The sequence below is a fragment of the Balearica regulorum genome, chromosome 1 (assembly GCF_011004875.1).
Source record: "Balearica regulorum gibbericeps isolate bBalReg1 chromosome 1, bBalReg1.pri, whole genome shotgun sequence".
Classification (NCBI taxonomy): domain Eukaryota; kingdom Metazoa; phylum Chordata; class Aves; order Gruiformes; family Gruidae; genus Balearica; species Balearica regulorum.
This window is the reverse complement of record NC_046184.1, coordinates 145,744,880-145,760,036: the sequence shown is the minus strand read 5'-3', so window position 1 is coordinate 145,760,036 and position 15,157 is coordinate 145,744,880. Positions and strand designations below refer to the sequence as shown.

Genomic DNA, 15,157 nt, shown 5'->3' with positions numbered 1-15,157 from the left:
AAAATAAAAAAAGTGTTTTGACAGGGTTCTAGTTTTTACAATTTACTTCCTTATCCAAAATTACTGAGGAAACACTGCTGCATTAACTGCCAGTAATGAGAATCATGGTTTACCATCCATTTGGTCGCAGTTAAACATAAATAACCCCCCAAAATCAAGCGTAGTCATGCAATTTGCATCTGCATTTACTGAACATTCTTACTGGCTTTTTTCAGTCTAAGGACAATAAATTAGAGCAGGGTGCAGGGTCCCAAGCTCCCACCAGCTGTGCCCCATCCACAAACAGAAAACTGTTAGTCATGTGGACGTGGATGTGTTTGAACCGACAAAGCCATGCTAAGAGACTGCACAGCAGTAACGGCCCATATCGCTCCCAGAGTAGCAAGCACCTCTGTGTGGTGCTCGGAAGGTGTTTAGATACACCAGTTGGGATTGCCCTGCTTCATGCTGAATGTGTGCTGTACAAACACACTTTTTACAACTAGAGAGTTTTAAGGACTGGCATTCATGTAACCAACTGCATAGGAAGTCACACTTAAAAAAAATAATCTTTTTCTGGGCTTTGCCTCTTATTTGAGTTATACTTGAGTAAAAAGATGAACAGACTAAGCTGTCTAAACACATGGCTCATAGTTTCCCACTGTGTACTGCATTCCACCTTAGAGCTCCCACTAAATATGTACAGGTGTGTAGCACAGTAATAAAGTTACAGGGAACACTGACTAGGGACCCTTCCTTTACAGATGATATTTTCCTGTTGTGTGTGACCTCTGTGGAATGAACGGCTGTGGAATCTAACTGGAACTAATGAGTTACAAAAGCAGGTCAGAAAAGAGTTAGACATGGATGAAGAGACATCCCACAGAAGTGCTGGACATCTGGATGTATATTCAGTAGCTGGAAAACTAAGAACTCTGCTCACAAATGATCAGCAATTGGGTTTGCATGTAGTTTGGATGCTACTTAACTAGCTGGGGCAATGCACCACTGGTCTTAAAATACTTCTGTAGATGTGGTTGTGTTTCTAAACTTTCTTCCAGTGGTAAAGAGTAAAGAACATGTATTTTTCTTGCTTAAAACTTTTTGGTAAGCTGCAGCACCGTCAACTCAGGCATGCTTTCTGTAAATGTGAATAGTGGTTAAAAAACGAAACAAAAAAAACAAACCCAAAAACCTTTCTAGAAGTTGCTGAAGGGAATGTTATTATGACTAGGAGGCTGGATTCATTGCACAAAACAGCTATTTCTAGTGATAAAGCATAAAGGTTAAACAACTGAGGACAAGATTGCCAGATGTAAAATGGAAAGTTTCCAATTTAGGAGCAGCAGAGGAAGAACATGAATTAATATGCAAGGACCAAATTAGCATTATAAAAATCCTCCAAGCCAAACCAAATGCCATTGAAAATAAACTCAGGAACTCTCCTCCTTCTCTTCTGCTCCCTGCATTCCAAGGAGGATTGAATTTAGAATAGCCATGGGGAATTTTAGAGAAATCTTAACTAAAATGCTGAACAAAGGCTATAAAAGGTAGAGACACTGTATGTGCTTAAAAGACACTATGTCTGTCTTTATCATGCTAGATTCTTCTTCAGTACTTCTGTCTGAAAAAGGAATAAATGTTTTGGACTTAATTTTTCTCCTAAGTTTTATCTTTAGGGAGATCGGTAATGATCAGACTGATTCTTTAACAGTTTTGAAACTGGAGTAATAACTGATAATTTCTACCTGGCTTATTAACTGGAAGAAAAAACAAACACAAAAAACCCCCAAAATAAAAAAACACATCAACAACCAAACACTTGGCAAATACACAAAATCCACTGGTTGTTGACTTTTCATCCTAGACTACATTTCAGTGCTAGCTTTGTTAGCTCTACATATAGCAATACACTGTCAGGCTGGGGATCCTGTGCTGCAATATTCTTTGGTAGATGGGTCTTACAGGTTTTACACATATTTTTCTGGCATGAGCTGGTAGATGTCCCACTCCAGGAAGAAAAGCTAATTCACTGCTAATAAGTCAAGTTGTATAACATGGTAGAACTTAAAAAATGGAGTCCACTGTGGTATTCCTCAAACTGAGGGGATATCATGGATTGTTCAGTCCATAAGAAGGGCTGTAACAGACTTTCAACTGAACTCCTGGAAAATGGGTGCGGCAGATTAAACATCAGCACCGCTAGACTGACGGTTGGCTCAGCTATGGTACCGCTTTTCTGTTGAACTTGCATTTTGGAAAGCTCCCACAGGATCTGACAGAAATAGGAGGTCCCACACACAACCATGATCCTGTCACAAAAAGCAGACAGACACAGGGAACTGCACTGAAAATAAATGAGACACATATGTAAGAAAAACCCAATAGGAGACAGTATATTTAAGCCTAAACAATCAGAAAGAGCAGAGTGTCAAATGCTGCAATCAGATGAACAGAACTCAGGACTTTCCAGATAGCAAACAGAGGCATGACATCTTACAGTGCTGCACCTCTTATACGGCTACATGGTACGTCTGCAGTGCCCGTGGTCCCGTACGGACAGGAACTAAAATTTCAGCATAGAAATTGGCAACCAAGAGTAAATCAATGATACTCAAAATCAGCAGAATAATTTCACCATTGATCCCTCTGATTCAATCCCTGATCACCTAGCAATATCCCTTGCAGGTTTTAACATCTATCCTACTGGACATAAAACATAAGCCCAATAGCTATATGTGATATTTGTGAGACACCTGACAGTGAAGCCGCGCTTTCACTCTTGTGACAGCCATGATTATGTCAAACACACAACTGCTGTCTGCATTTTAAGAGACACAGCTTGAAAAGTAGTTTTAGTTGACTTAATATTTAGGTACATCCAGACAAACAGAAGAAAGCAGAATTAGGAACCTCCTACCTTATATTTCAACACTCCTCCCCAAAAGCTGCATCTGAGGTTAAAGAGGAAATAACATCTCAAAATACCAAGATTCCTCACATTATGTGGGCAGCCTGAAAAACTCCACAGAAATGCAAATGTAATCAGTTATTCAAAGAGGAAAATTATTTATTGAGAAGAACTCATCTCTTACATTGTTTCTCAACACTGAGATAAATGATATAAATAATTCCACAAGTATGAACAACATGTTAATGGCTAATGCTGAAGGCAGAATGTGGCAGGAGATGAAACAGTGAATCCTGGGTTATCCCCTTCACCCGATAGGTGAACATACTTGCATCTGTGATTTTCAAAGCGTAGTTCTTAAATAAGTCATTAAATATATTGAGCAGGACAGGCTACTCTTCTACAGCCCCAAAATCATATGAAGCATTGACAGGAGTTAAAATCTATCCCCTCTGAGTTTACTAACGGGATTCATCTTACCTGAACTTAGCTGTATAAGCAAGTCATCTAGTTCTGCTTCACCTGTATCATCACTGGAGAGAGGTACTCCTGATTCAAACTAAGCTAAGGTTAAGTGTCTGAAATAAACTGCACAAACCATTCAATGCTCTCCACTGATTGTGGCAGCAGTATAGATGACTAGATACATACCTTTTAGCTAAAAGCAATCTCACCTCATGTCCCAGAAAAAAACTTGATAAACTCCTTCAGGAAATAGGCTTGTCAGGTCAGAGAGAACCTAATTAGCACTTGAGAGGGCTTCCTGCCAGCCAGCTACTATCAGCGGCTCACTACTGTTCACAGGGAAGATAACTAATAGCATATGCAGAAAAGTTAAGATGCAAATCAACTTGTCTATCAGGAGACTGGCACCGCTATCCAAGCGTCTGATAAAATATGAACATATGATAGTGATGGAAGGAAGATCAAAATGCTCTCAAGAGTGTAGATAAAAACAATATATATTTTTATTCTGGTAAATTGTGTAAGATCAGGCTTTTGCTTCACAGTTTTGCAGGTGGACAGCAAAGAGGGAAGTATAGCAAGGGGAAATGACAATGAGAACATGGGAATTCTAAAAAGGGTGAAAATACAGAAAGCATCTGAATCCCCAAATAAGTATGGCCCCCCACAAAAATAATGCACTACAACTGCAAGATCAGACTTAAGTGTATTACATTTGATTTCTTATAATCTACTTTTGCTCAAAATAGATTACATCTTTCTAATGCACTTACTGAACTTTGTGCATCTTTCAAAGTTTGGCTACTAAATCTGCCTGCTAAAATTTGTCCATTGGCATCTCTTCTGAGGCATCTTACTCCATGTCTGGATTGTGAGAGATTCTGAACATGCTCACAGTTGTATTTAGGTGACTGCTGTTCAGCACTTTATGTGTTAGCCTCAGTATTTTGGGAGATTTCACAACTTGCCCAACAACTTGTTAGTGAACAAGCAAAATCGGCTAACCTAGCCGAAACAGGCATATTCAAGTTGTTACTGGAAGGTGGGAAGGTGAACAGACAAGGGGCAAACATATAGGCATACAGCTGTGCAACCTAGGAAAAGTCTAGGACGCATAAGATAACATACAAAGGTAAAGAGCTATGGTTACAAATGCTGTCACTTCATAACAGACTTTCTCTCCAAAAGGTCCATCAAAACTACAGAAATACCAAATATTCTGCAACAGTGTTCACACCCTCAGTGTTAATATAATAGCACAGATATATAAGAACTGGAGTGCAGTTGTCAGTCAAACATTTAAACTCTTCCTTGAAGTAGGTCAGTATTTCCAGGCAACCAGAACATAAAAACAAAACAAGTGACCTCCATGCCTATTGTAACAAATCTCCAGCAGAGTCTGGGTTTATGAAATGACTGGGCATGATGCAAATGTTGGCTGCTGCACCAGAGAGACTGGCCTATTTGTCACTCCAGAGAAATTGTAATCAGACAAGAATAAAATTGTAATAAAATAGCAGAGGAGATGGCAGATGTTTCTCACCCCTAAAATGCATGCCTTGCCAGCTCAAGACTGTCCTTTGACCAACATGGCTTTAACAACGTAGGCTGACCATGGCAGAGATCTTTACCTGCAACAGTCTCAAAACTGAATAAAACATTGCTCCTGTTGCAGAAAAGAACTAGGTGGTGGTTTGCCAGCTCATAAGGATTAGATATGCTCAGCAGTCCACAGGAGAGAACACCCTATTAGGTGGGTGGCTAGCAGCTTTCTATGGACAGGCTATGTAGCTATATCCTAGAAATAGTAAAAGAGAGAAAGTTGTTCCTCTCAGTTCACATCTCGCAGGCACTGTAAGCTCTTAGTCTGAAATCCTTCCCACTTCCCGGACACACAGTAAAGATTAAACCAACTCATTCCGAAACATGCAGGTCATCTTCCTCAAACTAAATCTAAGGATTGCTTTATCAAATCCTTCAGAATCAAAGATATATTTGTAAATGTACATTTCCTCAGTTGAGTTCAATATTAGCGCCATTCAAGCTCCTGGGACAGGATGTCACTGTCACACCCTTTGCACCTCCTCTTCCCTCTGCACCACCACAAGCACCTAGGAAAAACTGTAAGTTAGTGTCTTTCACACATTTGTGTTGTGGCTGTATTTTGCGTGTGGGCCAACTTTTGTACTTGACATACATCATAGGAAGCTGCTGCCCATACCTACGCAAATTTACCAGTAAGAGGTCAGTGTCCTGGCTTTTAGCATTGACTTGACTTCTCACTTTATGGCTATGCCATTCACTGAAATGCAGTCTCCCTAGCCCAGTGCGTGGAGACTCCCACTGTCTTGCCTCCACATCCTGGTAAGACAAGGTCAGGCAGAGTGTATTACTGCAGGGTAGCAGCAGGGTTTGGAACGTGTTTCTGCTGTGGATCTTTTCTGAGTAACAAACATAACTGGCCACTAACATAGTTGCATTAGTGCCAACTACCAAGTGAAAACACTGAGGCTGAAGGTAAGCCGTGGAAGCTAGTTTGCCTCCCCAACTATGTGAAGTGAAGCAAATTGTTCTGCTTTTCATGTACTTAATTGCTCCCAATATATGTGGTTGCTAAAACCAAGCCTGCACAGCGTAAATCCTGCAAATTGAGCATAACCCTGATGCTGTGCATTTGGCTTGCCAGCTGCATGGCCCTTACTGTGTATATACACAAAGGCTCCACACACCCACAAGGCCTAGTGTTGCAGGAGGAGTGGAGAGGCACCTCTTAAACTGCTCTTGGGCAGAGCAACTACCTGCAAATGGTGAGCATGCTGAATTACATAGCAAGGGGAGATCTGGCACTTGGACTTCTCCTACTGCTGCATCGAGGTAGGAAGCCTGCCCATCCATAAGGGTTTTGTAAACCTGGATGAGGCATCAGAGTAAGTCCTGGCCAGTGGCAGGGAGCCTCCTTCTTTCTCTATTTTCATCTTCCTTATCAGCCAACATTAGTCAGAAGGAGGAGGAAAAACCACAAGAAGCCGTTTAAGTCTTCTTCATTCCCTGGAGTCCTCTGACATTCCTATAGTAAAATGAAGGCCTCCCAGACAGAGCTTGAGAGCACTACTCTAATAAGTACTTCTCTAGCACTGGTCTGCTAGCGGGAGGAATGTCCTGGCTAAGTTACGCCATGCTAGCTAATAAGCAGTTCTATAAAACATTCACCTATAGCACGGTTGTCAGGGTTTTCAATTCTGCTTTTCAGTTCTGCTGACTAGATGACACGTGGAAGGTGGAATCTGGAATCACAGTATCAGGCAGAGTTGAATAATACATGCTATTCTTTCCTCTTGTATAGTTTCTTTGAAAATGTACTCTGACAGAATCAAGAAGATCTATTATTCCTCTTTTGGCCACTTGTAGAAGTAATCCTGGTCTCAGTACCAAGACAGGAGAGCAAACAGATCTGTGCACAAGGTGGCCCCCTATGGTTCTGGGCTGGGGTCTGCTTAACACGAGCGGTCTCTCCAGAGTGCAGCATGTGTCTGCAAAAATTAATTTGGAGACATCGCTAGGTCTTTCAATGGTGATTAACCGTATCTTCTTTGGCAGTTAGCCAGAGGCATGTGAAACAGCCTACAACTGCTCTCATGACATCCTATACAAATGAAAGAGCTTAGTAATAAGAGGCGAGCATTTTTCTTTTCCAGTAGTGAAGCTCAGGCACTTAGAAAATTTGCCCTGCACTGAATAGCAAATAAACTGCATACGTATAGTTGGACAGATGGGTTCTCCTGTTCATTGCAGCTGGCCACATCTCAGAAGATTAGCACAGACAATCTTCGCTACTATGATAAACTCTACTACCGAATGAAATTGCTCCCTATCAGTGTAACAGAAGAGCCTCTATTACATCTCCCAGTGAGTTTTACTCACTGCCAGCCTGGCCCAAACTGAAGCAAAGGACAAAGACACAGTAACATGATCAGAGGCACACCTCTCTGAAACTCAAGGAGGGAACACTGACTTCACCAACAGATTCAGACCGCTACTTTTTGCTTTCGGCTTTCTTTGCACCAAGCTCACTCACAGAGGAAACTGAGTAATCCCAGGTAGTTTCCTTTTGAGTCACATCTAGTGACATTTGTGTTCTGGAAGGGATGAGACAAGCTTATTTCTTCTGGTGAGAAGTGTCTTAGCCTGCCAGCATGTTTTGGGACAAGAAGCTACTACGGTCTATTTGGGTAGCAGTGGGAGATAATCCCAGTCAAACTCCCCAAAGACTGGTGTTGCCAGCAAAATAAGGCACCTAGGAAGTGAAGTGGTTGCAGGGCAAGTCATCATGTGGCTATTTTAGAGGCCATGAGTGGGATCTGCTGTGCCCTTGTGAGGATTTGGTAATGCTGCTGTATCTTTTTTTCTCCAAGGCTGGAATTGCTTTCACTGACGGGTTGACAGAGGAGAGGAAGAAAGGAGCATATTTTGGAAATTGTATGAAACACATTGCCCACATCAAATTCTCTTCTCTCCTCCTCTTGGGTTTTGCAGAAAGAAATTAACATTTAATGTAAAACAGCCTGCTTTGATAGCTGTCTGAGTACCCCATTAAACATTTTCCACACCTCAGGATAGGCAAATATCTGGTCGTAAATACCAATTTGTCATGGATTTTCTAAGTCACAGGTTGACAGAAGAAGCTGTTATCACTCTCTGATCAGTATGCGAGACCATTACACTCTTTAGCAATACTCTTCAATGGACACAGCAAGAGTTAGAGAGTGGAATTAAAAAGCAAAGCCCTTTGGTTTTGAATATAAGGCTCCCAGAAAAATGTTAGCAGAGATTATTTCACCAACGCAGCACTGAGTCAGTAACAAAATGTAATTCCCCGCTGGACGAGTGCCATTATTTGTTGTGATTGTAGTTATCACTATTCATCTTCTATTTACATACCATGTAAATGTATACCATACTTTGTAACAGCACACTGAAAACAAAGACCCTGCTTAGAAGAGTTTTAACACATCTGCTCCAGTGACAAATTTAGTTCTATCAAATATTTAACAGTGGCAGCAATGTGTGCATCCTGGAATTATCTGGAGCAAGCATTTACATGTGCACCCACAACTCCAGCCAGAGCTAGTGAGCACTGGAGGACAGTAACTGCAAAGAAAAAATCACCCTCCCATCCTCTAAGTCCAAGATAGTAACTCAGAAAAGTAACTAGCCAAACAAGATTTCATCGTTAAGATTGCGAATTTGTAATCTCCAGTCTTCAACCTCCATCCCTGGGTGATGGAAATGAGGAAGAGGAACAAAGAAAGGAGACTAAGATGATCACAGGTTTGCAAAGGTTATGCACACTGAACAATTTTCTGCAGGCAGGACTCTAATGCCTTTGTAACTTTCCTGCATTTAAACCAGCTAAGAACCAGTTTTGGCTGTGATCCAGCATTCCTAACATAAGCACCTGCACTGAATCTAAATTCTAGGTGACCTGTGAAACTGTCCTCATAAAGTAAGTGCCTAATTTCCTCGGTATTGTGAAACAGGAGAGATGCCCTTAAAGGCCTCCAGAGAGGCGCCCTATTAACTTCTCTTTGCTAAGAAACCTTCCCTCTTTACCTATGAAGACCCTGACTGCTCTTACAGGCGGACCTGCAAACTCCATCACAGAGCAACACAAGTCTGCAATTCTCCAGTGTGTTTTACTCTGCGACACACACTGCCAATTCAAACTCAACAACTTCTTTCAATTTATTCAAAGAATTGGGTCTTTTCCCTTTCTACCATCTGACTCTAGAAAGCAGTATCTTTTGAGGAACTCTCCAGAACATCCAGAATTTCTAAATGAAAGCTGTCTTCTTTCTGCAAAAACAAGCTGCATCTCTCTTCAGCTTTTTACTTTAGTTTGCATCATCCTTTGCTGTTCTATCATCCAATAAGTGTTGCCAACTATGAGCCACTGAGTCATTGATTCAGCAGTGGCTGTATGGGAATGGGTCATCTGAGTCCACACCACTGGGCAGGCAGGAGGAAGAAGGCCTAGTCTGCGCACCAGCTGTCAAGCAGTCAGCATAGCAGAACAGTATTTTCCCCCACATCAGATTACTAACATGATCTGCCTGTGTAGGCTGTTCCAGAGAACCTCACAGTGGACAGTGCTTGCGTGCTTTTGAACCTTCTCCTGATGAGCTGGCCTACCCCTGCTTTATTGCTGTCCTGTAGATCTTGCATCATTAATTGTGGCCTGTATCTACCAGGGGACATGTTCTTCAGCAGCCAGGAAAGCAGCACATGGAGGACATAAGACAGAACACACAGGGCCTGATGTGAATCTTTACTTGGTCACTAAACAGTATATAACATGCGATAAAGGGCTTTTCTCTGATCCTGTGAAGCAAAAGTCCCTGTCTCAAGTTGCTGACTGATGTAATTCGCTTTCATTTGCTGTAGCCTGTGTTTGAATGCTGTAGACCACGTTTGAGGTGGCTGTCTTGCAGCTGTGTGGGAGGCTGGCAGGAAAGGAAGCCCACCACAGCACAGAGGACCACCCTGGCACTAGGATACATCCCGTCTTGCAGAAGGCCTCTTTCAGAGCTACAAAATACTGACCAGCAAGAGAAGAGTCACTGCTCTCTGGCAGCCCTAGGGGAGCACACGACTGTAGTTATGTTCATTAACCTGCCCTGCCTACAGAAGCATCTCTATCGAGGACAGCATTTACATCAAAGTCTGCCTCCACGACACCACAAGGAAGTGGCAGAGCGGGTAAGAGAGCGAGACACTCTAGCTTGGTTAAAAAGTAGTAAAACTGATAAAGTGATCAGAAACGGATGTGGGGAGAAAAGCTGCCAATTATTACTTCCTTATGTGACATATATACTTCAATATTTTTCCAGAAACAAAGAGTCTAAGGAAACAAAGTCACATCCAATCACTTGTGTTTCTCCTGGCATGACACCTTTCTGAGAAAACAGCTTTTCTGAACTCACGCCCAGTGACTTTCATGACCTCAATACAAATCTCTCAATCTTGGTTCCCTGTCACTCAAGTTCGTGAGAATCTTAGTTTTTATCTCCAAAAATAGCAAGTTTGTAGTCTCATCTCACTCACTGGGGCTGGGGGATGTTCAAAAAGGTGACTTGCTGAAGTTTAAAAAAGGCTAAAAAAGAAGAAAAATTGGGCAGATTAAAAACATATAAGCAAATTATTTTAGCCTCCTGTTTTTTCTTTTTTATCTGTGGGAGGGGAGTTTTTCCTAGGACTGCTGGAAGGTGGAAGATGGGTAAGCCGCTACTGGGGACTAGGCTTCTGCAGAGGGCTGTAAGGGCGCATCGTTCAGTTCTGCTCCTAGCCACAAAGCTGTGCTGCAACAGGTGACCGAGTTCCTGAACTTCCATGTTCGCTGCCCCACAGGGATTAGGCTTTGATGCAAATGCAAAGGCAAACTACTCCCAAATTAATCTGTGTAAGTGTCACTCAATGGTAATCCAAACTGCAGTAAAAGGAACCATTCTGACTTTTACTCTGGCACAGCATACAAATGGTACAAAGCAGTACAAATAGTGCACATTGCAGGGACTCCCAAAAGACCACAAGTTATATTAACACCAAAGATACACCCTTTCTCATAGTCACATCTACTTTTTTGGCAGCAGAGAGGGATATGGAAAATTGCAGGGGATAGAAACATTCCAGAATTAATATCCCAGTACCAGTATTTGTTAGTATTTTGAGGAGCTTGTGCAACAGGTACTTTTTGCTTCTCTTCAACATAGGAGACACAGGAGCTTATTGATCAACTGATTTTGTTTGGTAAAGGCTAGATTAACCATCCTTATTAGCACTGTTTTACCTAACTGGAAGAACAGGCCCTTAGCAGCCCTCCTGCCACCCATCTCCCTCAATGCCAGAAGTGTTCAGAGTTAGGGACAACTACAGACAAGCAAGGCGGTAGGCACAGCCTCAGGTTAGCAATGCCTACGTGTGTGATTTGGCTAGGTTATTTTCCATTTAGTTTACAGAAATAAGGCCATTTTACTTGTGTTCCCATGCATACATATCTCCTGGTGGGGGGATATCCCAGGGTGAGATTTCTTGTGTGATATGAAATAACAAGATGAGTCTGCTGATGTTGAAAATGCAGCCTACTCTGAGTTCTTTTTAGCATTTTGTATTTTTTTTTTCACATGCCTTTCTTGCAATAGGAGAGTTGCTCTCTGTCTCAGTGCTTGCGTCAGCCTAGAGGACCCCTCCCAGACAGCCTGTGGAATCAGAGCGTAAGCTTCTTGGCACGTGTTTCGTTTCTGTTAAGACTTAGAAGCATCGGAAAGAGAACTAAAATCTGCTCTCTTGGAAAATACATTCTTCTCTCAGTCCCCAGAAAACCTTAGCCTTAGCTACTATGAGATGACTCTCTGGTACTGAGAGAAAAGCAAACGAAAAATTCAGTAAAGCTGGATTCTGAGCACAAAAATGTTGGCGCAAAAGTAATTTCAGTCTGATTTCCAGATACCAAGGCCGTGGTCTAAATGTATAGCCCAGATAATTTAAAAAAATAATAATAAATATACAGGAGATAAATGACCTAACGCTCCATCCACAAGCTCTGGGAAATAGTGAAGTCACAGGGAGTGATGACACTTCAGACAATAAATAAAAAGCATTCACTTAAAAGTAAACATTCAATGGAAAGACTGCCTCATTCTTTAGAAAAGCAAACATAGCTCAGGCTCGCTAATTCACATGTCATGAAACCTCACAGTCCTAACTCAAATGCAGAAGCCTCTGGCCTCTATCCTTCCTTTGCTCAGTGAAGATTTAATAGCAGATTACATGAGTGAGGTCTCATATTGCTAAAACCAAATTAATGCCTGAAACTATACACTGGTATAATTGACCGCGCACACTGGGAAGTGTTCACATAAACGCCTGCAAATCAAACACTGCTTGTGCCGCTTACATTCACTTGGCCATGCACTGTCATTCCTTTAAAACATGAACACTATCAAGCCCGGATCATATGTGTAGACCTATAAAAAATGTTGCTTACTCATAAATCAGTGATTTACTGCAGGACCCCACCGATCAGAGCGGATTCGCTTTCACCTGAAGGTACAGGACTGTAGGAACTCCCGCAGCTCTGAGTAAAGAGATGGGAGACATTAGCTCCAGGGACAACTGGAAGTTTCTTTGCGCTTGGAGTGGAAAGGAAAGCCCTCCACAATGGACCTGCTCGCTGCCCGGCTTCCACACCTTGACTCGCCCAAGCCCCCACCACCGGCTGCCGCGGCGGCGCTCCCTGTCTCCGGTACCCACCCACCCCACCTCACCTGCTGTACACCAGGCACTCCATGTGGTTGATCTCCTTGTCGGAGCGGTAGCGGCTGTAATCCTCCCACAGGTCCTTGATGGCAGTGACCGCCAAGATGAAGAGGACGGGGGCCAAGGCCAGCTCTGGCTGGAAGGCGTTGACAGCCGGCACGAAGTTGAGCAGCGCGATGAACACAAAGTAGACGTTGGCCAGGCGGTGGAACTGCTCGAAGAGGTTCTTGGGCAGGAAGGAGAGCACCGTGTACTTGGTGGTCTTGAGGCGGTTGCTGGCCAGGACCGTCCTCTTGGACTTCTCCACCTCGGCCTCAGGTAACAGCAAGTTGGAGCGCACCAGCCGCGTCTTACTCTCCTTCTTCTTCCTCCGCCTCCTCTTCCTCTGCCTCTCCTTCCCCTCCGGCAGCACCTGGGGCGCTCCCTCTCCTCCTGCCGTGCCCTGGGACATCGCTGCTGCCCTCCCAGCCGCCCTCGCCCGAGCAGCGCGGGCAGCTCCCACCGCCAGGCACGGCCCTAAGTTATCATCCTCCACCGCCCGCCACGGCTCTCCTTTCCTCTTCCCCTCCGGGGGGGGGAGGAGGGCTCTCTCAAACCCTCTCTTAACCGCTCAGCCGGGACCTTGCTTTCTCCTCCTCCTCCTCCCCGGCCGGGGAGGAGACGTGGGCAGGCGGCGAGCCGAGCCCTCCTCCCGCGGGCCTCGCCCCGTCCCGCTGGCTGGCCGGGTCCCGGGCCGGCGCAGGGCGCGGGGGATGCGGCGGCCGCTGTCCCGTACGCCATGGCGCGGCCGCTGGCGGGGCGCGCGGGGGAGGGGGCGCGCGGGGGCCGCCGGCGGGAAACGGAGAGCGGCGCTTCCGCGCGCAGCCTGCCCCAACGGCCGCGCCGCCGCGCCGCTCCCCCCCCGCCCCCGCCGGGCAGCCGGCACCCTCGGCTACGGGGCCTCGGCCCCACGATGCAGACCCGCGGGTGACATTTTATGGTCTGCTTTTGACTTTCCGTTACATGTGGGGACAGGAGGTTTGGGGGTAAGAAATAAAAAAATTTCCAGAGAAGCGTTCGCGGCTCTGCACCGGCCTTTATCCAAGGTCCAGCGGCCGGCGGGAGTTTTTATCAGCTGACTCATTTCAAAGTACCCCGCTCTGACTGAAACCGTGTGCCACGACCGCAGCCGTCGCCGCCTTTAACACGGACGACACAGCGCGACGCCTCCTGACTCCCTGCGGCGGTTCAGTTCAGTCAGCGGCCGACGCGGCGCTTGGGACGACCCCCAAGGTGGCAACCAAAATTGAGATTCTGATGGAAAGTGCCGGCCCGCCCGTCCAGGCGGCCGTGTGCTGTGTCGTGCGTTCCGTTTTGTGTGTATTTTTCGATTCCCTTGCGGTAGACCTTTCAAGTGAGGGAAGGAAAACGCCTACCTCTTGCTCTGAGGTTTGCGCTCCGCACTTTCTGGAGAGAGTTGCAGTTACTGGTGAAGGCGGAAAGCTTCATAGATAGACTTCAAATACAGAAAAGAGAATAATTCGGATAGAAAGACTTAGCCTAGCGTCACAAGCAAATAGATGTTTAAAGACCAAATAATGTGAGAATAATGAACATTATTGCTACTGGACTTGACATAAGACTTTGCAGCATCATTTTAGGTTGGGATTTAAGAGCAGACCCTTTGAATGTGGGATTCTTCAGGCAACATAAAAGGCTACCACAGGTCACTTCAGGCTGTTTCTGAACTGTAGCGCAGATGCATGGTGACACCCTTGGTCCTGATCCTGTGATATCCCAAGGTGGGATCATATGGAGTACAATAGCAAGCCCCTGATATGTGTCAGTGGGTTTCTTGTTATCATGGAAAATAGGCATAAAGTATTACACATCTAGTCTTGATATGAGGTCAGGACAGGACTGGGGCGTCTTCTGGGGAGACTGCCTAGTCCCACAGCTCAGATGCTGCCATGAGGAAATCCCTGAAAACCAACAAGTGAAAGCCATTACCTCTGAATCTCACAGCCTGTAGCTATAACACACTGCTATATCTTCCTCCTCCCTTCCCCCATTTGCAATATGTTTGCAATTGCCTTTAAATATTTGTGGATAATTATGAACTTCTTTCAGGCCCTGAGGCACAAGGTGAGTGCTAATTCAGCACATGGCCTCATAGTGGTACTGTGTGAAGCCACTTTACCAGTCCTGCTGTCATCTCTTCTGATGATAGAGCAAACCTAGCGGGGATATCCTGGGTTCCCCAGCTCTTGGAATATGAAAACAATAAGGTTTTAGTTTGTGCAAGGGGAAAAGGGAGAATTGGCCTGGGTTTCTTTCCTTAGTCTGTTCCTTTGTTGATAAGGGGAAAACTACTTATCCCATACAGAAAAAGGAGACAAAAAACCTCCCAATTTTAATTTTTTATGTCCGTTTTTTGCCTTGATTAACCAGTTCCCAACTTGCTTACACTTGGAGTTAAATTCATGGGTAAGCTGGGGTGAACAAAAATCC

At 44.5% G+C, this 15,157-nt stretch overlaps 1 protein-coding gene across 1 annotated transcript in view; it reads right to left on the bottom strand.

The window, feature by feature from the left end:
- Nucleotides 1–13,254, bottom strand: part of ATP10A (ATPase phospholipid transporting 10A (putative)) — a 117,521-nt gene extending 104,267 nt beyond the window's left edge. The window contains exon 1 of the mRNA XM_075737565.1: nt 12,676–13,254. Coding sequence (XP_075593680.1) covers nt 12,676–13,118 — 443 coding nt within the window. The 5' untranslated portion in view covers nt 13,119–13,254. The remainder of the gene's footprint in view (nt 1–12,675) is intronic.
- Between the last annotated feature and the right edge of the window lie 1,903 nt (nt 13,255–15,157).